The sequence below is a fragment of the Narcine bancroftii genome, chromosome 4, assembly GCF_036971445.1.
Source record: "Narcine bancroftii isolate sNarBan1 chromosome 4, sNarBan1.hap1, whole genome shotgun sequence".
Lineage (NCBI taxonomy): Eukaryota > Metazoa > Chordata > Chondrichthyes > Torpediniformes > Narcinidae > Narcine > Narcine bancroftii.
Window position 1 is genome coordinate 43949770 of NC_091472.1, and position 24453 is coordinate 43974222.

The 24453-nt window shown below is 41.7% G+C and overlaps 1 protein-coding gene and 1 long non-coding RNA gene across 3 annotated transcripts in view; one reads left to right on the forward strand and one right to left on the reverse strand.

Moving 5' to 3' along the window:
- LOC138760508 (uncharacterized) overlaps nucleotides 1-24453 on the reverse strand; it is a 43885-nt gene that overhangs the window by 11985 nt on the left and 7447 nt on the right. The gene's annotated exons all lie outside the window — the stretch shown is intronic.
- Nucleotides 50-9400, forward strand: kcng3 (potassium voltage-gated channel, subfamily G, member 3). Of its 2 annotated transcripts, none has more exons than XM_069931135.1 (2): nucleotides 50-1024; nucleotides 3448-9400. In XM_069931135.1, the coding sequence occupies exons 1-2, from the start codon at nucleotides 387-389 to the stop codon at nucleotides 4091-4093; spliced, it is 1284 nt and encodes a 427-aa protein (XP_069787236.1). In that variant the 5' UTR covers nucleotides 50-386; the 3' UTR covers nucleotides 4094-9400. The 2 variants fall into 2 exon arrangements, with proteins under 2 accessions (XP_069787236.1, XP_069787237.1); XM_069931136.1 differs by having other exon boundaries at nucleotides 50-994.

Consider the following 24453-nt stretch of genomic DNA (forward strand, 5'->3'; position numbering starts at 1 on the left):
TGTAAACCCAGATCATTGCCGAGGATGTCATATTGCATAGAATCGAGTCGATTGCAGTCTGTGGTTGGAGCGGCGCTGTGGTTAGTGGAAACCTTTCGCGTCATTCTAGTGTTCGAGTCTTGCTCGTATCCCGCTCGTGGGATTGAATCAGGAAGAGCGAGAGAAAGAGGGGGCAGATTAACAGCAGCTCCAGAATCAACTGATGCTCTCGATCCCCACGCAGGGAACTAATCGCAGCCTCCCATTGCCATGGCTGACAACTTTTCGAAATCAACATTGTTGGAACTCCAGGAGGATCCGTGCAAATAAATGTTCCAGCAGTGAGAGCGAAATCCGTGCACTGAGTCCACGCTGAAAGTAAAGTCAGCGTCCGGGATTGGGAGAAGATGAAATTTGGAAGCGGTACCTTGATCCTGAATGTTGGGGGGACCCGATATTCGTTCCCGAAGGATGTGATCAAGGACTTTCCCCTCAGAAGGGTGAGCAGACTTCACAGCTGCGCCTCGGAGAAAGAGGTGCTGGAAGTATGTGACGATTATGACCACGAAAGGAACGAGTACTTTTTTGACAGGCACTCGGAGGCTTTCGGGTTCATCATGCTCTACGTCAAGTACGGGAAGCTCCGGTTTGTCCCTCATATGTGTGAGTTGTCCTTTTACAACGAGTTAATTTACTGGGGTCTGGACCGCTCGCACCTCGAATATTGCTGCCAAAGGCGATTGGATGATAGGATGTCTGACACTTACACCTTCTACTCAGAGGAAGAAGAGGAGCTGAAAAAGCAGAAGAAGAAGGAGTTAAAAAACAGCTCCCAGTTTGATAGGAAGTGGCTGGACAGGATGAGGAGGACTTTTGAGGAGCCCACCTCGTCTGTAGCGGCCCAGATTCTGGCCACCGTGTCTGTTCTATTTGTGATTGTTTCCATGGTGGTGTTGTGCGCTAGCACCCTGCCAGACTGGAAAACAGCCGAAAACAACAGTGTGGAGGAGCACAGGTACACAGAAAATTTAATGGGACCATCAGGGTATCTATAATTCCTTTTTAAAATTTATGGTGTTGAGTTTCCATACAAATGGAAGTCTTTTTCTCATCTCGGGGTGTGAGCGTCTTTTGTCCATGAATGTGGTTTCAATCTACATTTCTGTCGTGTGCCCTGTTATGTCTCTTTTCACCGTTTTGACTTCACAAGGCAAAACCAAATAAAACAGACCTCCCCGGCGTGCAAGTCGTCTTGCCAATTCAAATTCATTTGAATCCAAAAACGTGGAGCTGGCTACAGATCCACCTCTCAAGGTGGCAGACTTGGCACATGGGCTTCGAAATCAGAGGTTCTCGTCCCACTCTAGAACGTAGGAACAACACAGGCAGGGGTTTCATTGGACATGGAGCCTTTGAGATTATACATCACGTGATGGGCATAAAAGTCCCCTTGGAATCCCGAACCAATATTTATCCCTTTCCGCCTTCCTATTTATGGGATTTTCATCCATGCAAATGTGGATATGGTCCTTCACGAGTGTAGCTGCACTTCTCAAGTAATTTATTGACTCGTCAGCTCATTAGACGGTCCCCTGTTTCAATCCCACCCCCTTTCATGTCTGTACGTCTACCTGTACACGACTAGTAATTGGTTAAAGCAAGTCTTGCATTCTGATATATGCATTTTGCATCCACAGTGGATTCCCCCTCTAATAAATCATGTCAGATTTCAAAGGGCCGACTTTCAATCGGCGTCAAGGCTTTCGCTTCGGGCTAATGCTTTATTTTGCATGCTCTCCCGGAAACTAAACATAATGTGGACATGTTTCTGCCGAACATTGCAACTTGTAAACATGAATATAGTCCGCAACGTCATAGTAAATTGAACGTGGACAGGATAGTATAAAGATCGCCTCGTCTGCATTCAATTAGGTTTTGACAATCAAGCATATCAATCGTGATTTTGAAGTTTAAGTTAAATCTTCTGCGAAATAACCATCTCCTCTTCATGTAAACGTTGTCCCTACAAGCGTTCACATCAGATTCTTGACGTGTTTGCAAACAATTTTTAGTGCAAACTATCTTTTTTTTTGGAGCACCAAACAACGCCCTGGTTCGATTTATCAAACAAGAGGAAAGTCAGTGGAGTTCCAACACTACTTGATATAAAACCGCTCATTACACCAAACTCGGGAGTTGAATAATAAAGTTACCGAGGAAATATTCTATAGTCACAACTTCTCGGCTGTTATAATTTCATCTCATTCGCAGATTTTTTTTTAAATTATTGCACTTAATTACTTCAAGATTAAGCAAAATTCGTGCTTGGCTAATATTAACCGCTTAGTGTTTTTACATTTACTCCAGGAATTTTTTAAATTTAAGATTCGACACTTTTAGTGTCTCCCTTCCTTGTTTAAACGGGATACTTTATAAAAATAGCAAGTTGACGTAAAATTCAGCAGGTAATAAAACAACATGGAAAGTCGAAGAGAGCGCTCCTATCATGGTTTAGTCTCTGAGACAGAAAGCTATGGCTTCCAATCCCACTCCAGCGATTTGAGCACACATTCTAGAATGATACTTCCGTGCAATACGACGCTACAAGCTTCATTTGCCTTCTCTGCGACACTTAATGGGCTCCAAGCAACATTCGCAGTTCCCCTAGAGCCTTAATTAATGTTTATCCATCAGTTAACACCTAAAATACATCTTCCGATCAGCACAATTATGGAAGCTTACTACAAGGATTTTGATTTTGCCAGCATATGACAAGCCCAATTCGAATAGTAACGAGCTTTGGGATGTCTAGAGATAGTAATAAAAAAAATACGTTATGAATACAAGGCCATTATTCTTCTGTTACAGGAGCCCATCGCCCAAAAAATAATTGAAACTAAAAGTTAAATAATTGATCTGTATTGTAATGAAGCGTGCTAGGTGTACAATGGGAATATAACAAATTTAGTGACGTCTTTGATATTACAATTATATTCAGATTTGCTCCATACTTCGCGCAATAAAGATTACTCCCAGGGTTAAAATAGGTATTTAAAAGAAAACATATTTATATCATTGTTGCCAAGAGAGCTGATCGCTATATTGAGTTCTAAAAAACAAAGGTTATGGCATTGCACTCGCGTCTGGGATAGAGGGCGGTTTTAATGCTATCAGAATGATAGCCCGATGGATATGGCAAATCTTTTCGCTGGTGTCCACCATGCGCTTTTGAGGCAGTAAATGGGCAACTGCCCGGGAGATAACTTTGAAAGTGTTATTTTCACTGAAAAATCTTTTCGCTGGTGTCCACCATGCGCTTTTGAGACAGTAAATGGGCAATTGCCCGGGAGATAACTTTGAAAATGTTATTTTCACTGAATGTCGGTTTGTTACGCCATCCCAAACATTTATGGATTTGCAAGAATACTCTTTGCTTGCTTTACCTATTTGATATTTTTTGTTCTAAAGGATCATCGAAGCGATCTGCATGGGTTGGTTCACCGCCGAGTGCATTGTGAGGTTCCTCGTCTCGAAAAACAAGTGCGACTTTATGAGGAAGCCCTTGAACATAATCGACCTGATGGCCATCACCCCGTACTACATTTCGGTGCTGATGTCCTTTTTCACCGGAGAGAACTCTCAGTTACAACGGGCTGGAGTGACACTCAGGGTTTTGAGGATGATGAGGATATTCTGGGTGATCAAACTGGCCCGGCATTTTATCGGGTTACAGACACTGGGCTTGACCCTCAAACGTTGCTATCGAGAGATGGTCATGCTCCTTGTCTTCATCTGCGTCGCCATGGCCATATTTGGTGCCCTTGCCCAATTGTTGGAAAGCGGGCTTGACCTGGAGGATAAAAACGAAGCGTATGCCAGCATCCCCGCCTCGTGCTGGTGGGTGATTATTTCCATGACTACTGTGGGATACGGGGACATGTATCCGTTCACCATTCCCGGAAGAATCCTTGGAGGAATGTGTGTTGTCAGTGGCATCGTCCTTCTCGCACTGCCCATCACTTTCATCTACCACAGCTTCGTACACTGTTACCATGAGCTCAAATTTAGGTCAGCTCGCTGCGGTAGGAGCTTATCCTTGGAATATCTCAACTGATCGAGGGCGGTGAGAGAGATTCAGACCGGCATGGACAGTTGGGCAAGAATGGCTCGTCTGTGCTCTGTTGATTCTTGTAACCAGATGGGGAGTTCACAGATTGTGCCATGCCAGACCCCCCCCCCCACCCCCCTCGGTTGAATTCAGCCCTCCAGCACGGTAACATGGCCTTCACGCCAAGTAACCTACAATCCCCGAACGTTTTTAAAGGGTGAAACCAAAACACCCAAAGGAAACCCATCACGCAGACACGGGGAAAACGAACACCTCGTTCCTCTCATTGAGGGGGATCCATGGCTGAGTCACAAAATGTATCAGGATCACAATTCAAACTGAAACAACAAATTTACGGAAAAATTATGATATTAGTTTGACTGAATGTCAACTGCGAATAATTCTTAAATTATTCCTATGCAGAACCAAACTGCAGACCGTTTTAATATCTAAGGGGTTGGCACACATTTTGATTATTTACACTGGCTCAAAGGTAATTTAATAACCTGCAAACACACAACAGAATTTAGTGGGCGGGTCAGAGAGGAGAATCCCAAGAGGATGGGCCCCAAGGTGGATTTTCAATTTGCTGAACATCTTGTGCAAATACTATTTGATCAAGTAAATGGACTAATAAAAACAATTTAAAGTTTGAGCTAATCATTGGTGAAATCAGAAACTTTGGAGTTTGGCCTTTTCTAGCAATACAATAGTCCACAATTAATCTTCAAGGAAAGGATCTCTATATCTTTTCACAAAAGAGGGCATTTGTGGGTCTTTAGGCTGTAGATTATACCTGGAGGGGCTTGTTCCATCACCTACTAAGGGACAGAGTAGGTAAATGAACTGCTACTGAGTTGCTTGCACATTCACCATGACAAAAGAGCAGTCTTGTTCTCAATCTCAATGTCAGAGAAGGACACAATGTCGAATAGTGCAAGGAACAGTTAAACTGAGTCTATCTGCTAAGAATAGAACTGGAAGAATTAGTAATCTAGTTCAAATATTAGAAGAGGAACTTGTATTATGAGTAAGTGGGAATCGCCTCTGAATTGTTTCTGTTGACATGATTGTTTGTCCTTCTAGCCAAATTCTGAGTTATGTTTGCAGAAAATGTTTCTTGTTCTGATAGAACTATAGAATACCACAGCACGGAAACAGGCTCTTCAGCCCATCTAGTCTATGCTGAACTATTTTTCTCCCAACTCTCACTGATCTGCACCTGTACTATATCCATCCATACTCTTCCCGTTTATATACCTGTCTTGTGAACAGCTACTCTGGTATACAATAAGCATATGTCACAAATATTAGCACACATATATTAATTTATTTTACTGGACTGGTCTAGCAATTATGAACTTTTCAGTGCAAAAGTCAATCAGAGGCACGTTAACCATGTGATGTGACTCACTTTTGACAGACCAAAGCGTCTTCATTACTTGCAAGATTTAAGTGATGAGGCATTTGCTATTTGTCTGAAAGAGTCCAATTCCAACAGCACCCAAGAAGTTGAACATCATTCAGAACAGATCATCCCACTTGATTACCACACCATCCGTGACTCAAGCACGAATTCTCCCCAACTTGCCCTCCTCTATATCCCATCAAAATGGAGTTCCAATGAGTTCCATCTACAAAATAACTAGAGTTACTTGCTTGAAATTTTCCAATGAACCATCACAAATCCATAACCTCTGCACTAAAAAGGACATGGGCTGCAGGTGCATTGAAATACCTGCAACTGCATGTTTCCCTCCAAGATACAAACTACCTGTTTGGGAAAGAATATTGCTGAACCTTCATTGTCAATGAGTCTACATTCTGGAACTCTTGTCTGCAGTACGGTGGGAATTATTACAGCAGATTAGGAAATAGTCTTACTGCCATCTTCTAAAGGGCATTCAGGATTGGGATTACCAGCAATGCCTGTTTGCTGAAAAATTTTAATTAATAATGCACTTAACATCTGGCTGGGAATGAAATATTTCTTGATGGTTCTAGAATTCACATTTTAGGTGTAACAAAAGTTACTTGTCACACAGATCCTACATCCTGTTATCTGGACCTATTTTCCCCAAGCAAATCATCAATTTGAACCACATTATCAAGAGCAGTGAGCTTTCGGATTTAATTTAGATTTAGGAATCAAAGAAAAAAATTTGTATCAGAATTTGAGATTACAATATTGTAAAATGGGTGCAGAAAGTACAAAAGCAGAGAGCTGAGGTACCAAATGAGTATTTTATTTACATGTTTTCCAAGGAAGACAATGCTGCTGTGGTCTATACAGAGGAAGATATAGCTGGGTTTCTCCATTGGTTAGATGCTGACAAAGAAAAGGCACTAGAAATACTGGCTGCACCTAAAGCTAATCTATTACCTGGTCCAGATATGATCCTCTGTAGTTCCTGAGGGAAGTAAGGGAGGAAATTGCTCATCATATCATCACGGGCGAGGAAACACCAATATATGAAGGGGTAGTGCATGTGGTTTGGAAAATAGTGCACAAGTTAACAATTTTTTTCAAAAAGAGAATGGGGGCAATCCCAATAATTACAGACCAACCAGTTTACCATTGATGGTGGTCAAAGCTCTAAAAGCAATAATCACTTTCAAAATTAGCAATTATCTAGATAAGTGTAGATTGATTAATGGGAATTTGTGCTCAACTAACAAATGAGAGGGTTGATGAAGGAAATACATTTGATAAACCACCACGTTGAAACACATTCATTAAAAAGGGCTCTCATTGCATGCATAGCTAAGTAATTGGAAACAGAGAGTTGCTGTTTTTCAGGATGAAAGGAAGGAATCACAAGAAGTCAGAACAACAGTGTCTGTTTTTTTACAATATATGTCAAAATATGCTTGGACTTTGGTGATGAATCAAGGATAGTCCGCATGGATTTATTGGCGGACGGTTATGTCTGATAAACTTGATTCATCTTCTTTTCAGGTACCAAAAATGGAGGATTGATAAGGACTGCCCAACTAGTTAATAAAGCATTTAGATCACACCTTGACAATTTTTCAGATAGCAGGCTACTCAGAAAAATAAAGTTGCACAGAATCAAGAATAAATTTCAAGGTGGGATTAAAATTCACTCAATGGTAGAAAGCAAAGAAAATTGGGTATTTGTTTTTGTGTCTAAAAGGCTGTGTCAGTGGAGTTCTGCAGGGTTCAATATGAAAAATTCTCAGCCATGGGTCAGTTAATAATGTTCTCACTTTCAAGTTTGAAGATTGTAGGCTCAATTCCCAGTCCAGAGATATGAGCACAAAATTCGGATTGCATCCAAAAGCAGAACCAACAGAGAAATGCACTGCTGTGGTTTGGTTTAGGTGTTAAATAGCCACCCTCTCTGCTCTCTCAGACATAATAGGCATAGTTCTATAGATCCTATCTCAGATAGGCGTTAAAGATCCCATTCAATTCTCAAAGAATAGGAGAGGTATTCTGTTGTAACTGGCCACATTTAAGAAGGAACTTTAAAAACTCTGGCATAATTATTTGAGGTAAATTATTGAGCACAAATTGGCTGGAACACACTATGGTACCAACTGCACTTGAAAAGTGCATTATTGACTTAAAACACTTTGAAGGAAAATTGCTAAATAGTGCAAGTCTTTCTTTGTTGTAATTCCCTTGCAGGAGAGCTATGATTAACAAGTTTACAACGTATAAAAATTGAGGGGGGGGGGGGGGTGGAAGGCCGTAATTGGACTATATCAGTGGAATGGTCTGGTGGGCAAAATGGAATGCAAACAAGAAATGTGAGATATTGTACTGGGAGAGCACACGTAACAAAGAAATGAATCTGGGTATACACAGACTCAGAACACTGCAGACAGGCAGATAAGGCCTACAAAAAGACCACGTCGAAATATCTAAAAAGCTGAAAATACCAGAACAGCTGTTTAAGCCCCAGCTGGAGTATTTCATACTTTGTCTTGCCCATGGCCATAGTGAAGCAAGCAAGAGGATTTGCAAAATGTTAGGGCTGTACTTTAGTTGGAGAATGGTGGTGGAGCAAGAAGCCTTCATCGCACGCAGAAATTTTCGGGAAGACTTGATTCACAGCAAATAGGACCAGACCGCATAATCTTCTTTAGCAACCGATAGACCTGCATCGGATAGAAAATTGGGGGTGGAGGCGGGACAATAATCCACTTCCAAATTTCTCCGAAGACACCTGGCAGCCGATGAAATACATTTGTTCCCGAGATCAGATATGACTTTTCAAACAGCTGTTACAGCTCATCAACAATAATCTCCAAAGTAATGAAAATCAATGGAGAAATTCTGATGCAATCTTTCTGAAAATGCAGAAGGAAATGAGAAATGTTAACTGTTTCGAACATATTGGTGGTGAAATATTCAATGCTATGTGCCTCCCGGAGTAACTAACACCCTGCATAGAAATAACATAAAAGAGACGACTCATTTATCTCCCAAACCACAGATGGCAAGGGGTCTTCCTCACTCCAAGACCAACTACCTAAACATTTGCAACTTTCCATCGGAGTTCGACAATCCCTGTCCCAATATCCAGACTCAGGGCTGCCTGGTACTGAGGAATTCCCACTCCACACGATCCTACAGAAAAGGTCGCAAAGTAATCCCGCAAAACATCCTTAAACACGGCAACGTGGTATTTGATGAACTTACTTTCCAGAATAAGTCCAACAACGGCTCAAAGAACAAATCAAACAGTGCCATCGCCAACCCATGCCCCTATCGCGACAAGAGACTTCAACGGTGATCAGTTGTACAAGGGTCGGGCACGTGGTTCCCTTGGATGAACGAATTAAAGAAGAGCGGTGAGAAATAAAAAAAACACGCTGGACGAGCAGAGCGGACCAAGCAGCGTCCGTGGAGGTAAAGGGTGGTCAACGTTTCGGGCGGAGAGATTGTACCAGGACTCAAGATGCGGGATCTGGACCCGAAACATGAACTGTCCCATTGCCTCCAGAGATGCTATCTTACCCGCTGGGTTCTCCCAGCTGTTTATTTTGTGTTCCAGATTCCGGCATCTGCACTCTTCCATGTGCCTGTACGATTGCGATGGAAGGTGTGAACATTTGAGTGGAGTCCGGCGTGAGTGAATGCAGATTGATCGTTGGAATTGAAGGCTCTCTTTCGATGGTTGGGAGGGAGAGAGTGAAGAAACGATGCCACTTCATCTGTGGCATAGTTCAACGCGTGACTGTCAGACCCTCCTGATCGACAATTTTGACTGTAATATTCTGTTTGCCAGCCTACTCGGAGAAAGTTTATTTTAAAATATTAAAACTATTTGGTATAACGTGCCTGCAAGCTTCAACAGATTTTATTGTATTTTTTTTAGAAAATGTATTTTCAATACCGCCACCAACACCCGAGCCTTTCTTTGAATAAAATAAAACACCATAATGTTGGACAATTGTGGGTGTCAAAGCACATTCAACGGCTTTATGAATAGTTAGTATCTTGTTGAGTGCTTAAGTTCAGAAATTGTGCCGATTCTCAAATAGGAGTTGACCTTGTCATGAAGTCCGATGGCCCAACAAATCTCCATCTGCGAACTTCGAAATTAATTTCTAAATCCAGAACTTCAAATGCAATAACTTCCCTATATGGGCGTCAAGTCCCCAGAGTGGCAGTTGACAGCAATGTTGGCCCAAGTGTAAACTTGGCATGTGGTGGGAAAAGTTACTTATTAAGTTAAATATCCCAATGATTTTACATAAAATGACTAAGATAGGTGATGAATATAATAACTGAGACACCAAATCAGTTGTGATGAGGTGGCTGGATTTTTTGCATCTGAAAGTGGTGCAGGGTTGGATGTAAAGCAGTTTGGTGATGATTATAACAGGAGCATAACACAATCTAGTGGAGGAACTTAGGAAGTCCAGAGGGGAAAGGAACTGCCACCGTTTCGGGCGGGAACCTGTAATCCAGACTTCACCCTCCAGAAGATTGTGTTTTGGTCCAAATTCCTCGTGTGACTCCATGATTACGATAGGGTAGGGCCAATACTGAAAGAAAACCAGTAAGGCGTTTCATCAAAAGGGTAACCGATGCAAACCTTGATGAAGGGCTCAAGCCCGAAACGTTGGTGATGTCGCTTCACCTACATAAAGGCACTGTTTGACTTGCTGAGTTTCTCCAGCATTGTGTGTGTGTGTGTGTGTGTGTGTGTGTGTGTTTTCTCTCTCACTTAACCACGGTGTCAACAGATTCTTGTGTTATACCCCCGACACAAACTATTTAAATCAGTAAAGATATGCACCCGCTGTAAAAATACTTTCATCTCTGGGGCAGACAGACGGAACACGACCGCTAAATTCTAATGTATTTAATTATGATGGGAACTGCTTTTGAAAACATCAAGCGATCAGAACTCCAATCTGCTTTCGGAAATAAAACAGGTACCAAGCGTGTTCACTGTAACACATCACGAGAAGCTTACATAGGCAGTTTCCATTTGGATTGACATAGATGACAGGTTTGCCAAAGGGGCCTGTTTCTGAGCTGTAATGTTCTAAGGTTCGATGGCAACATGTTCCTAAGGGGTTCCCCTTAAATTCAAACTGAGCTTTACTAGAAGAATGTCACGTCCATCTCTTCAGGATTTATTCTTTTTTTTCACGGAGGAAATTCAGGAGCCAACCTGTAGAAACTCCAGGCATATGCAGTTAACATTATTCTTTCATCACCAGAGAGACTGCAGAGCAGATCAGAGTCCCAATCTCAATCATTTCGGATTCCTTTGTGCTCTGATATTCTGCTCTTTTGCATTTCACTTAGGTTACTTCCCTTTCCACTTTGGATCAGTATGGATTGGCGTTGGTGTAAATGTATGGTCCTCAGAAGGCTCTTTCTTGTTTCTTCCATTATATATTTTTTAACCTTCTTCTCATCCCTGCTTACTCTCTTACTCTCATTGTCATTACATATATTTCCACATTGAACAATCTTCCTTTGGAAATAGCCAGATATATCAAAGGACGTCATTATACAGTGCCTTTCACAAAGTCAGGAAGCCCTTTGAAGTCAATGAAGTGGATTTGAAGTGTCCTTCGTTGTAATGTAGGAAGCATAACACTCAAACAGCACAGAGCAATCTCCCACACACAGCAATTTCATTTCAACCAAATGATATAATTGAGGGATAAATATTAGAAAACTGGACATGAAGACCCAAGTTATCAAATTAGCATCTGTGAGATTGTTTTGTAGTCCAAATGATAGAAGTGTTCACTGTTCACTATACCATATACACAGAACCTCTGACAACGTTCACCCTCTTAGTGGAGCACCAAGTATTGAGTCTGGAGTGGAACCTACAACCCACAGACCAACTTCTGATGCAAAAACGTCCACCAACCTAATCACAACTGATTTGGTGTCTCAGTTATTATATTCATCACCTATTTTAGTCATTTTACCTCCAATATATTTATGTAAAATCATTGGGATATTTAACTTAATAAGTAATGCAAAGTAACTTTTCCCACATGCCAGGCTGACTAAAACAGATTATATATTCATTAATTGGCAACTAATCTGATTTGTTGCACCTAGTTTATTAATTATATTTGTGACATAAATTAATTTCAAAGAGCTGTAATTGCCTTTATATTTTCTCCCTCATTCTGTGCCTCCTGCTTCTTTGTTAATCAACTGAGGTTAATTATGATTTGATCCCTTCAAGATCTGCAGTTCTGAACTGGCTGATGAATCCTTTGTCCTCCTGCCGTAGGAGATATAGCTATGAAATCTTGGATCGTTATGTACTCCTTCTACTGTTTGAGAAAAGTTCCCATATGCCTCACCAAAGAGACTTAATGTGCTCACTTCTTTCCTGGATGTTTTCTATTGCTGCTGTTTGAACATGGGCCAGGGATTCCCAAGAGCCAGTGAAGTTCTTGTTAGAATACATACACGGCATCACATACAACCCTGAGATTCTTCTTCCTACAGGCCAGGCAGAATTTCTATTTATCAGGAGTTTAAACTACCCTCAAGAGAAAAAGATATATAAACAAAAGAAAGAAATGTAAACAAACTGTGCAAATACAGAAAAAAAAATTCAGTAATATTGCAAAGTAAGAGTCCATAAATTACTCTATGATTGTTGTTTTGTCAGATGGTGGAGGGGTAGCAACTGATCCTGAATCTGGTGGTATGAGTTGTGTGGCATCTACTGTATACCTCTTTCCTGATGGCATCAGTGAGAAAAGAGCAAGTCCTGGGTTGTGTGGTTCCTTGATTATTACTCTTGCTCTCTGACGGCAGCTTTCACAAGATCACAAGACAAAGGAACAGAAGCAGGCCACTAGGCCCATCGAGTCTGTTCTGTAAATCTACACTAAGCTACTCTACACTAGTTCCAATGTCCGGCCTTTTCCCCATATCCCATGATGCCCTCACTAATAAGATACATGTTTATTTCTTGTTTAAATACTGCCAGTGATCTGGCTTCCACTGCGACAGTGAGTTCCATGTAGATTTTCTTAATGGTGAGGAGAGCTTTGGCTGTGATGTACTGAGCTGCATCCATTACCTATTGCAGGGCTTTCCACTCAGGGGTATTGGTGCCACCATACCAGGCCATGATGCAGCCGGTCAGCCGAATTCCAGTCACACCGACCTCCCAAACTCCTGACTTAGTAGAGGCACTGACATGCTTTCTTCATGATTGTTTTGTTCTAGGTTCCCACTTTGTGTCAAGTTTCCCTTCTGTGTGATTACCTACCCTGCCCTAATGTGTTTCACCTGTGTCTAATTACCCACCCGTGGCTTGTTATCCTCCTCTCCCCTTGTGTATATAAGCTGTGTGCTCTCTTCCCAGTTCATCTTAGCCCTTTGTGGCAAGTGTTCCAGGATTCTTCCCTAGGGTTAACTAGTGAGTGTTTTTTGATCTTTGGACTGATTTATTTGCCTTTGTCGATTGACCACCTGTGTTTCCTAGTAAAGATTCTGATAATTGCCTAACTAAACTGTCTCTGAGCTATGCGTTTGGGTCTATTCTCTGTGAGTCTAATTCCGTGATAGTACAAACTGGTCATCCATGGACCAAGCTGACTCTGCCTTGTTAGAAGCTGCTCTCTGCTCTCAGGACGTTCTTCTCTCAGTATAAGAATCAGCTGAGGTCCATTTATCACGGGCTCCAGGAGATCAGTGCTCGTCATGAGGGACTCCAGACTTCACTCTCAAATCAAGTGAGTGCTCTTACCGATCAGATGCAGCAGCTCATGGTTCAGCTCGGTGTGCTAGCTCCTGCTCCGCCAGTAGCTTCTCAGCCAGTTAGTAGCCAGCCTCCTCCCACTCCAGTGACTGTTTTCCCTCCTCAGCTGCTCTCCCTCTTTCGCGACCAGAGTGATTCTCAGGGGATAAAGACAATTGCTGAGCCTTTCTGGTACAGTGTGGCCTGCACTTTGAACTGCAGCCTGCAGCTTTTAAAACTGATCGTTTGAAGATAGCATTCGTTATTTCTCATCTCTCAGGCCAAACAGAGGCAGGGGCTATGGTTGAATGGGCTCGTGACACCTCTGCCTGTCGCTCCGTGGATCTTTTCAGTTCCACTCTGTCCAAAATTTTTGACCAGCTCAACCTTTGATGAATCTCTGCCAAGGCAGACGACTTGCGGTAGACTACGCCACAGAGTTCTGCACTCTGGCAGCTGACATTAGTTGGAACACTTCTTTCTTGCTCTCTGCCTTCCAGAACTGGTTCACTGATGACATCAAGAACCAACTGGTTTCCCTGGAGTGCCCCGCTGACGTAGACCCTTTCATCACCTTCATCATTAAGATCGACAACTGACTGAGGGAACAAAAAAGAGAGAAAGCCTGGCAGTTGTATCCCCCTTCCTCATGAAGGGGGCCTCCATACAACAAGCTTCAACTATGACACCCCTTGCCTCAATGTATTCCATCTCCATTGTCTCTTCTGCCTTCTGCTGGCTCCAAGGACCCCACAGCTGGGTTGCACCAGGTTGACTCCAGAAGAATGAAAGTGGTGTCTTCAGGATAGAAGATGCATTTACTATGGCCAGCTTGGCTACTTCCAGAGTGCCTGTCTGTTAAAAAGACTGGGTTCACCAATGAAGGGGGGGGGGGGGGGTGCTGGTGTATAATGACGTCCTTTGATATATCTGGCTATCTCTCTTAATTATAAATGTCATTCTTCAACTGATACTGAGATCGTTTCCCCTGTGCTCTCTGAGAAGTTAAAGGTTAATTGACGGGTGCAGATGAGAGCTTCATGAATTGGAAATTAGCCAAGAAACTGAATTTATCTGTTTCCCCTGTCTAATCCCCTAGAAGCCAGTGCCTTGGATGGATGATTATTATACAGTTACTCACCACACTGAACCTCTTAGGCTTATAACTGCTACGGGTCACACCGAGCAGCTAAGTTTCCATCTTTTCAGCTCTCCACCTCACCCCCTTATTCTAGGTTATCCTTGGCTATCGTTGCACAACCCTCAAGTTAATTGGTCCACTGGGGAGATAATGGGGTGGGGAAGAGATGTAAGCTAAATCGTTTCCCATCCAAGTGTTCTCTTGCCTCTCTACCGCTGCTCACTAAGTCCGTTGACATCCTCTGAGAGCCCAGGGGCCATAGCAACCTCGTCTGAACTTAGTAACCCAGATTACCCGGTCCTTTCTAGAGTTCCCCAGTTACCATAATCACAAGGAGGTGTTTAATAAGGCACGTGCCACCTCCCTTCCTCCTCACAGAGACTATGACTGTGCTATTGACCTTATCCCCAGAGCTTCTCCTCCTAAAGGTTGGCTGTACTCCTATCTGTTCGGGAATGCGAGGCTATGGGCAAATATAGTTCAGCCTCCTTAGAGGCTGGAATAATCCAGCCTTCTTTGTTTTCGGCTGGTGCTGGGTTCTTTCTTCATCAACAAGAAAGACCAGTCCCTCCGGCCCTGCATCGATTACCATGGACTCATAGCATCACTGTAAAAACAGGTACACTCTCCCTCTCATAACCACTGCATTCAAAGTGCTACAGGGGTCCAAAATCTTCAAGCTAGATCTAAGAACTGCCTATCACTTGGTGAGGATTGGGGGGGGGCGGGTGAGTGGAAAACTGCTTTTAATACACTCAGTGGCCATTATAAATACCTTGTTATGCCCTTCAGCCAGATTAACACCCAGCTGACTTCCAACCTTTCATGAATGACGTTCTCAGAACATGCTCAATGATTTTGTTTTTGTGTATTTGGGATATCCTGATCTTCTCCCCGACCATGAGACTCGCATTCAGCACATGCATCAAATGCTGCAGACTCCTAGTTAACTAGCTCTTTGTAGAGGCAGAGAAATGTGAGTCTCGCGTTTCCACTGTCTCCTTCCTGGAGTTCATTGTCTCACAGGACCACCTCCGAATGAACCCCTCCCAGGTTAGTGCTGTTGCCGAGTGGTTTACTCCCACCTCCAGGAAACAGTTTCAGTGATTCCTGGGCTTTGCTAACTTTTATAGCCATTTCATCAGAAATTTCAATATGGTTGCTACTCATGCACTAAACCTCTCCCATGTCCAAGTTTCAGTGGTTTCCCCCCCACCCCCACTCCAGGCAGAACTCTCTTTTCAGAGACTAAAGACTAGTTTCACCACGGCTCTCATCATCACATTCCTAGACTCCCACCTCCGGTTTGTAGTCAAGGTAGACACCTCTGACGAGGGAGTTGGTTCTCAGAGGTTCCCCATGGACAACAAACTCCACCCATGTGCCTTCCTTTCCTGGAAACTTTCCCCTGCCAAGAGGAACTATGATGTGGGTAACAGGGCAGTAAAGGTGGCCTTGGAGGAGTGGCGGCACTGGTTGAAGTGGGGGGAACAGCAGTTTCTGGTTTGAACAGATCACAAGAACCTGGAATACATCTGTGCAGCCAAAAGACTCAACTCCTGGCAGGCAAGGTAGACTCTTTTCTTTAATCATTTCAATTTTATCCTGTTATAATGCCCTGGGTCCAGAAACAAAAAGCCCGTTGCCCTATCCCATCAATTTGACCCAAAGACTCTGTGTCAAGAACCTACCAAAATCCTGCCATTTTTCTTGTGTCATGGGGACGATCACCTGGGGGAATCGAGGAGTAAGTCAGGCAGGCAGGATTTAAAACCCCTGTCCTCAGATTGTTTGTGTCTCCCTCGATACGTTCTTAGGTCATCCACTGGGCCCATGCCTCCCTCTTCGCCTGCCACCTGCTGGTAAAAAGAACCACGTACATCAATGAGCAGCAGTTCTGGTGACCAGCTGTAGAGAAGGAGGTTGGAGAATATATTGCTGCCTGCCCCACATGCTCCCAGAACATGAACAAGTCTCATCCTCCTGCTGGGCTCCTCAACCCCCTACCCATTCCTGTGCGCCCCTGGTCAGACATCTCCCTTAGATTTCATCACTGGACTGCAACCCTCTGAAGTAACACCATAGTCCTCACTGTGATAGATGGGTTCTCCCAAGATGCCTCATTTCATTCCATTGTCCAAGTTGTCCTCATCCAAGGAGACGGCTGAGGCAATGTTGAACAATGTCTTCTATTTACCTGGTTTTCCTTGGGATGTGGTGTCTGACTCGGGGCCACGATTCATTTCTCAGTTTTGGAAAGCCTTCTGAACCCTCATCGGGGCCAAAGTCAGTCTTTGCTCTGACTACCATCCCCAGTCTAATGGTCAGACAGAGAGGATCAACCAGGAGTTAGCCTCGTCTCCAGTCATCCCTCATGGTGTAAGAAACTCATCTGGGTTGAATATGCCCATAATACCTTTCCCCAATGTTCAATGGATCGTACACCTCTGGTTTTCCATTCCGAAGTCCAAAATCAGCTCCTTGGTTTTGGTGACATAAAGTGAGAAATTGAAAACTTAGCTGAATAGTGCACCAACAACCATCTACCTCTTGTATACTGACTCATTGCCCCTTTCTATATAGCCCACTAATGTGATATCATCAGCAAATTTGTAAATAGTCCTACAGAGCCACACTGTCATAGATGTAAAGTGAGCAGAGGGCTATGTATGCAGCCCTGTGGTACTCAGGAGCTGATGAGACTATGGAGGATATATTGCCAATCTGCATTGATTGTGGTCTGGAGGTGAGGAAATCCAGGATCCAATTACATAATGAGGCCCAGGTGTTGGAGTTTGCTGATTAGTTTTGAGAGGATGATGTTGTTTATGTAGTCAATAAAGAGCATCCTGATATATGTTGCTTTGCTGTCTGGGTGTTCCAAGGTTTTGTGTAGAGTCATTGAAATGGCATCTTTGAGGTGTTTTCTGCAATTCTGAAAATCACTTTCCCGAACAGGTTTTGGAGCAGAATGTTTGTTCTGCAAGTGTGGCTCCGGCATGTGGATGATGTACCTAAATAGCCAGAGCTGATTGAGCACTCAACTTGGCAAAGTCAAGGAGATGATTGTGGACTTCAGGAGGAAATCAGGGGATTCATTGAGGGCTCAGTAGTGGAGGGAGTCACTACTACTTGGTGTCCAACATCTCTGAGGATCTGTCCTGGAACCTCCATGTCAATGCAATCATGAAAAAGGCTTGCCATCGGCTGTACTTTGTGAGGTATGAGATTTAGTACGTCACCAAAGACTCTCAAACATCTAGAGATGTACTGTGGAGAGCATTCTAGCCAGTCAATTCTCAGCATAAGAAGAAACTCCAGAGGGTTGTTAACTCGGCCTGCCACATCACAGACACCAAACTTCATTCCATTGAAGGCATTTACTAGAGGAGGTGTTGTAAGAAAGCAGCCTTTATGCTCAAGGACTCCTACCACCCAGGCCATGCCATTCTCTTTGCTTTCATCGGGAAAAATATCCAGGAGCCTAAAGACGAGCACTCAGTGCCACTGGCATCAGATTCCTGAACTATCAATGAACCACAGACACTGCCTCACTTTGACTTTTGTGCAGTATTTTAATTTTTTTTCGTAAGGTGGTTCATAGAAATGTTTACACCATGACGCTGCTGCAAAACAACAAATTTTATGACTTGTTCACGACAATAAATTCTGATTCTGATAAGTCTTGTTGCTATAGATCTTGGTCTGTCCTGCCAATAGATTTGGCGGGGATTTTGTGGAAGCAATGTTGGCAAGCATCACCTGTGCATATAAACACATGATTAAACTTGATTTTTGTTTGGAGGTGTATTGTTTGAATGGTTTCCTTTTCATCCTGGAGATGAAATATTTCCAGTGGGAAGCTTTTTGGAAGTGAGGTATAATACTGCAGCAAGGAAAATGAAGAGACTTTTGCAGTGACATGACACATTACAATTTGCTCTCTCTCTGCACTCAGTAAAACCTGACATTCGTTTCCCTACATCTGATCATCATCCATCTGATTCATTTTAGCTTTGTTCAAATAAATTCCATTTTGATTTTTAACAGAAAGGCTTTTGTATCTCAAAAAAAAAGTAACAATTTAGTCTTCCAGTACATATTAGTGATTTGCAGCCTTGTTTATGTCTGAATTTCAGTCACATTTTTCACAGTTGCAGTGAAAATGTATGTCTGGGCATTTTGGTGGTTCAATCAGAGCATTTTTAAAAATGTTTTGAAATTAAATTCAAGAGTGAATTTAAGTCTTATTTCAGCTAACTTTTAACCAATACTATTAAGCTCATGTCTTAACCAGAATATGTGTAAAGTTGACATTGGCAGAGCACATGAACGTCATCATGAAGAAAGCATGTCAGTGCCTCTACTTTTTCAGGAGTTTGCAGAGGTTTGGTATGATATCAAAAACTATGGCAAACCCCTACAAATGTGCTGGGGAAAGTGAGCTGACTGGCTGCATCATAGCCTGGTATGGGGGCACCAATACTTCTGAGTGGAAAGCCCTGTAAAAGGAACATCACAAGAAAATCTACATGGAATGCTGCTGCCAGAGTAGCAGCAGATGTCAAGGATCCACATCACCCAGCACATAGTCTGTTCTTGCTGCTGTCATCATGAAAGTGGCTTAGGTACCACTAGGTTCAGGAACAGCTGTTACCCCTCCACCATCAGACTCCTAAATAACAAATTCAATCACAGACTCATTTAAAGATTCTTACCTTGCACATATTTTATTATTGAATATGTATTTCCATATTGCAGTTTGTTTGCACTGCCTTGTTTGCATTTCTCTTTTTTTTTTGTACATCTTTTCTTGAATACTTTTTTGCCCTACAAACAAGTAGAAATTACGTTTTGCCTGTAGGAAAAAGAATCTCAAGGTTGCATGTAATGTCATGTCTGTACTCTGACAATAAATCTGAACTTTGAACACGTATCAGGAAGAGCAGATAGGACAAGTATTCTTTGTAACTGTTCAATGGGCATCAAGATTGGGTTCATTGTTTTGAAGGAAATCCTTTTGTGAACACCAGCGATTGCTGAATGGATTTCAATGCCTGTCAAAAAAAATACTACACCATGGTGGAGACTGTAGAAACCTTGTGAGTGAGTGGCTCTGATGCATGGCTTCACAAAATGCAATCATTTTTGTTTTGTCATTACCTCAATGACCTTCCTTGTAGTTCTAATACTACTTGCCCATGATGCCAATGGCAATGCCCATTCTATGTCATATCCAATGTATCTTGCCTTGGATTCACATTTCTGACATATTTTGGCAGCATGCTTTGCTGTCATGCTAAAGTAAGTATTAGTCTGAATATAAATTTGTGCTCAAAACAAAGCCAATAAATAAACATTTTGAGCCAATCAAATCATGTACAAAAGTGCTGAAGTTCATGTTCACATTACCGCTTGCTTTTATTCTCAACATCATTGTATTTCCATATTTGGCTTAAGATCCTGCACTGAACTTTTCACTAACTGTTTCAAGTAGTTATTTCCTAAATATTCCAAATCCTCACATGCAATTACTCCACATATTCCTTTCGCACTCTATTTCTAAGTTCTGTAAGATCATATTTCTGCTTTCTTCAGTAGTTCCACATGACATTTAGAGGCTATCTGTATGTATGTGTATGTATATATTTTGGTGATGCTGGCCCAGTCTAATTCTCTAATGTTTCCAGAGATTATTCATTCTCCTTTTACATATTCTCAAGCTACAGATGCTAGAGCTCCTCAAAATGATTTTTGAGTAGAATCAAGAATCAATTCTGTTGTATCACTGAATACTAGTAATAAGTTAAATTGTAACCAAAGGATTCATATTTTTATGACTCCAGTCCTCACTATATTTCTTCTCATGCCCAAATCCTCTATCTACTTAGGAACTATGGACAATTTTTTTTTGGAGAAGTTATCATGTGCTTTTGTCACAGAGGACTGAAGACGCATATATTCTTCATTCCAAAGCATATTACACTGATTCAACTCTTTTAAACAACACTTTAAGCTTGGCAAAGGAATCAGCTGGAAGGAGCCAAAGTCTGATTCATAATGCAAGTTGTTTAATAAAGACCAAGAGAAATAAATAGGCTGTTGAAAAGAAAGAACTTCCTTTGCAAACCAAGAGTCAATATACTTAAGATTGATATAAATCGAACAGAACCAGTATAGATTTAATTTTGTTGAAGAATCAAAGATCCACCTATTGTCAGAACTGGTTACATTTGATATATGTGCAGAACATGAATACTTGCATCTGATGAAAATTGAGGTTAACAGAAATTAAATTTCAAACATATTTGATCTATGAATAGTGTGTAAAGTATGGAATAACATAGGAGCAAGAGGAGGCCATCAGGCCTCAAATCTGACTTGCCAATCAATATGTTTTTAGTTTCAATCCCTCTTCTGTGTCAGTTCCACATCATCCTCAATTCCCTGATCTTTAAAATTATTATCTATTTCTAATAATAGAATACATATTCCTCAAATATATGTAATGATCTGCTTATACCTGCCTTTGAGGCAGGTAATTCCAGTGATTTCTCCACATTTATGTAACTATGTCCCCTTATTTGTGACTCACCTACTAGAGAAAACATATTATCTACCCCAGCCATTTTCAACTAGGGCTGTGGGTCAAAGCACATTGACCAGTAAGTAAAAACATTATTTTCTTTTCATCTCATATAACATAAATATTTTGTATGTTTTATATGTATCCAATGGGAGAGAAGAATAGAAAAAACAAAATTTGACTGCTTCACAGGGAAGGGGGACCCATCAGAGTCTGAAGGGAGTCAAAATATAGTTGAGAATGGCCCTTCCGTGTTTGAATAAGTTTGCCCCCTCATTTTTCTGAACCCCATGGAATACAGGACAATTCTGTTTTCCTGAAATTAATCTGGAGAACCTCCTCCTTTAAGTTAGGTGACTAAACCTGCATGCTATATTCGAAGGTGGTCTCACCAACACCCTGTACAGCTGCAACAAAACCTCTGTATTCTTAACCTCTGTATTCTTAACCTCTGTATTCTTAACCTCTGTATTCTTAAGCCTGTTAGCCTTCTTAAGTACTCATTGAATCTGGACACCTCAGTCCCTCTGAACCTCACTCAGTTGAAGTCTCACCTAAATTTTGATTCTTCTACCAAAGAGGATGACCTCATGTTTCAATTTGCTTAGTTTTAACAAGGCAATAACATGCCCTTCCACCTATTTTCATATTACTGGCAAACTGAGAAACCTTATATTATGTTCCCTCCTCCTGATGATTAATGCAATTGGTAAACAATTAAGGAACAAGGACTGATCCCAAGAGTATTCCATTGGTTGAATCCTTAAGCCTAAAAAGGACTAATTAATTCCAACTTTCTGTCTTCCATTTGACAGCCAGTTTTCAATCCATTCCAACACACGTTCTTGAACCTTGGGCTCTTAATTTATGCACCAATCTTTTATGTGGCACTTTGTGATTGCTTCTTGGAAATCTAAATGCATTACATCAATAGGTTTCCCGTTATCAACTCTTCCTATCATATCATCAAAGATTTTGAACAAATTTGACGAAAATTATTGATTTGTGACTTGATTTGATTGCTCATCATTTTGCAAAGCTGAATCTAATGTCCTCTTTGATTAATGTCTCAAGCAATAACTTGCCTTTAGTTCCTTGCCTTCCATCTTCCTCCCTTTTAAACAATAATGCTACATTTTAATCTTCTGCTACTCTTTCAAAATTTAGGGAGTTTTGAAAACTTGCAACAAATAGGTCCACACATGGATGCAGACCATCTGGTCCTGTGATTTGTCTGCCTCTAGCCCTACTGATTTTCTCCAGCAATGTTTCTTTTGTAATTGGATTAATTATTCTGATGTTCTTTCATGCTATTTGAAATTAGTCCACCTGATTTCTTGGAAACACTTGTAGTCTCCTCCATGGTTAAGTCTGATGCACAAAGCATTTATCATTCTATCATTTTCATTTACTGTTGCTAATTCGCCAGCTTTTTGAGGTGGTTACAAAAAAGGTTGATGAAGGGAAAGCTGTGGATGTTGTCTATTTAGACTTTAGTAAAGCTTTTGGCAAAGTTCCCCACAGGAGGTTACGAAAAAAGGTGGAGGCATTAGGTATAAATAAGGAGGTAATGAAATGGATTCAGCAATGGTTGGATGGGAGGTGTCAGAGAAAAGTGGTAGAAAATTGTTTGTCCAATTGGAGGCCGGTGACTAGTAGAGTTCCTCAGGGATCGGTCCTGGGTCCACTATTGTTTGTTATATATATTAACGATCTGGAAGTAGGGGTGGAGAATTGGATAAGCAAGTTTGCGGATGATACAAAGATTGGTGGTGTTGTGGACAGTGAGGAAGATTACTGTAGATTAAAAGGTGATTTAGGAAGGCTGGAGGTGTGGTCTGAGAAATGGCTGATGGAATTTAATGCAGATAAGTGTGAGGTGTTACATTTTGAAAGGGCAAATCTAAATAGGTCATATGCATTAAATGGTAGGGTATTGAGATGTGCAGAGCAACAAAGGGATTTAGGAGTGATGGTAAATAGTACCCTCAAGGCTGATACTCAGGTAGATGGTGTGGTGAAGAAGGCATTTGGAATGTTGGCCTTCATAAATCGGAGTATTGAATTCAAGAGTAGGGAGTTTATGATGAAATTGTACAATGCATTGGTGAGGCCAAATTTGTACAGTTTTGGTCACCAAATTATAGGAAAGATATAAACAAAATAGAGAGAGTACAGAGAAGGTTCACGAGAATGTTGACAGGAATTCAAGGTTTGAGTTACAGGGAAAGGTTGTGCAGACTAGGGCTTTTTTTCTCTGGAGCGTAGAAGATTGAGGGGGGAACTTGATAGAGGTGTTTAAGATTTTACAAGGGACAGACAGAGTAAATGTCTATGAGGGTGGGAATTTATTACGGCATGGACTAGTAGGGCAGAACTGGCCTGTTCTGTGCTGTAAGTGGTTATATGGTTATATGAATCCTTAAGTGGATCCCTAATTGAGTTTCTTGTTAAAGATGACGAGAATGAAGATCGGGCTGCTAAGGATAAAGGAGACTACATGAACATGGAGGCAGAGGAGGTTGGGGAGGTCCTAAATGAATACTTTGCCTCAGTATTCACAAAAGAAACTGACTTTGATCAGGGTGAGGTCTGAATAGAACAGGCCTGTGTGCTGGACAATTTGGAGATCAAGGAAGAGGAAGTGTTAGATCTTCTTAAAAACATCAAGATTGATAAGTCCCTGGGGAAAGACGCAATATACCCCAGGTTGCTGTAGGAAGTGAGGGAAGAGATAGCTAGAGCAGTAGTTATGATCTTTGAGTCCTCTTTCACCACAGGAGAAGTGCCGGAGGATTGGAGAATGACAAATGCTGCCCCTTTGTTTAAAAAAAAGGTAATAGGGAGAATCCTGGGAATTATAGACTGGTGATTCTTACATCAGTGGTGTGCAAACTATTGGAGAGGATTCTTAAGGATAGGATCTATGAGCATTTGGAGAAGTGCAGTCTATTCAAAGGTAGTCAGTATGGCTTTGTGAAGGAAAGGTCATGCCTCACAAGCCTAATTAAGTTTATTGATGATATAACAAAAAAAATAATGAGGGTAGGAACATAGATTTGGTATACATAGAACTTAGCAAGGCACTTGACATGAGAAACTCATTCAGAAAGTCATGAGGCACGGGATCCATGGAAATTTGATTGTGTGGATAAAAAATTGGCTTGTAGGAAGAAAGCAGAGAGTAGTTGTGGAAGGAAAGTATTCTGCCTGGAGGTCAGTGACTAGTGGAGTGCCTCAAGGATCTGTTCTGGGACTCCTGCTCTTTATGATTAAGTGACCTCGATGAAGAGACAGAAGAATGGGTCAGTAAGTTTACAGATGAATCGAAGGTTAAAGGAGTTGTGGATGAAACGGAGGGTTGTCGAAGGTTACAACATGAGATAGAACAGGATGCAGAGTTGGGCAGAGAAGTGGCAGG

Excerpts from the sequence above, each read along its gene's own strand:
- kcng3 (XM_069931135.1), top strand. The coding sequence starts at position 387 with ATGAAATTTGGAAGCGGTACCTTGATCCTGAATGTTGGGGGGACCCGA. Across the intron at positions 1,025-3,447 it reads AATTTAATGGGACCATCAGG|GATCATCGAAGCGATCTGCA; the intron begins GTATCTATAATT and ends TTTGTTCTAAAG.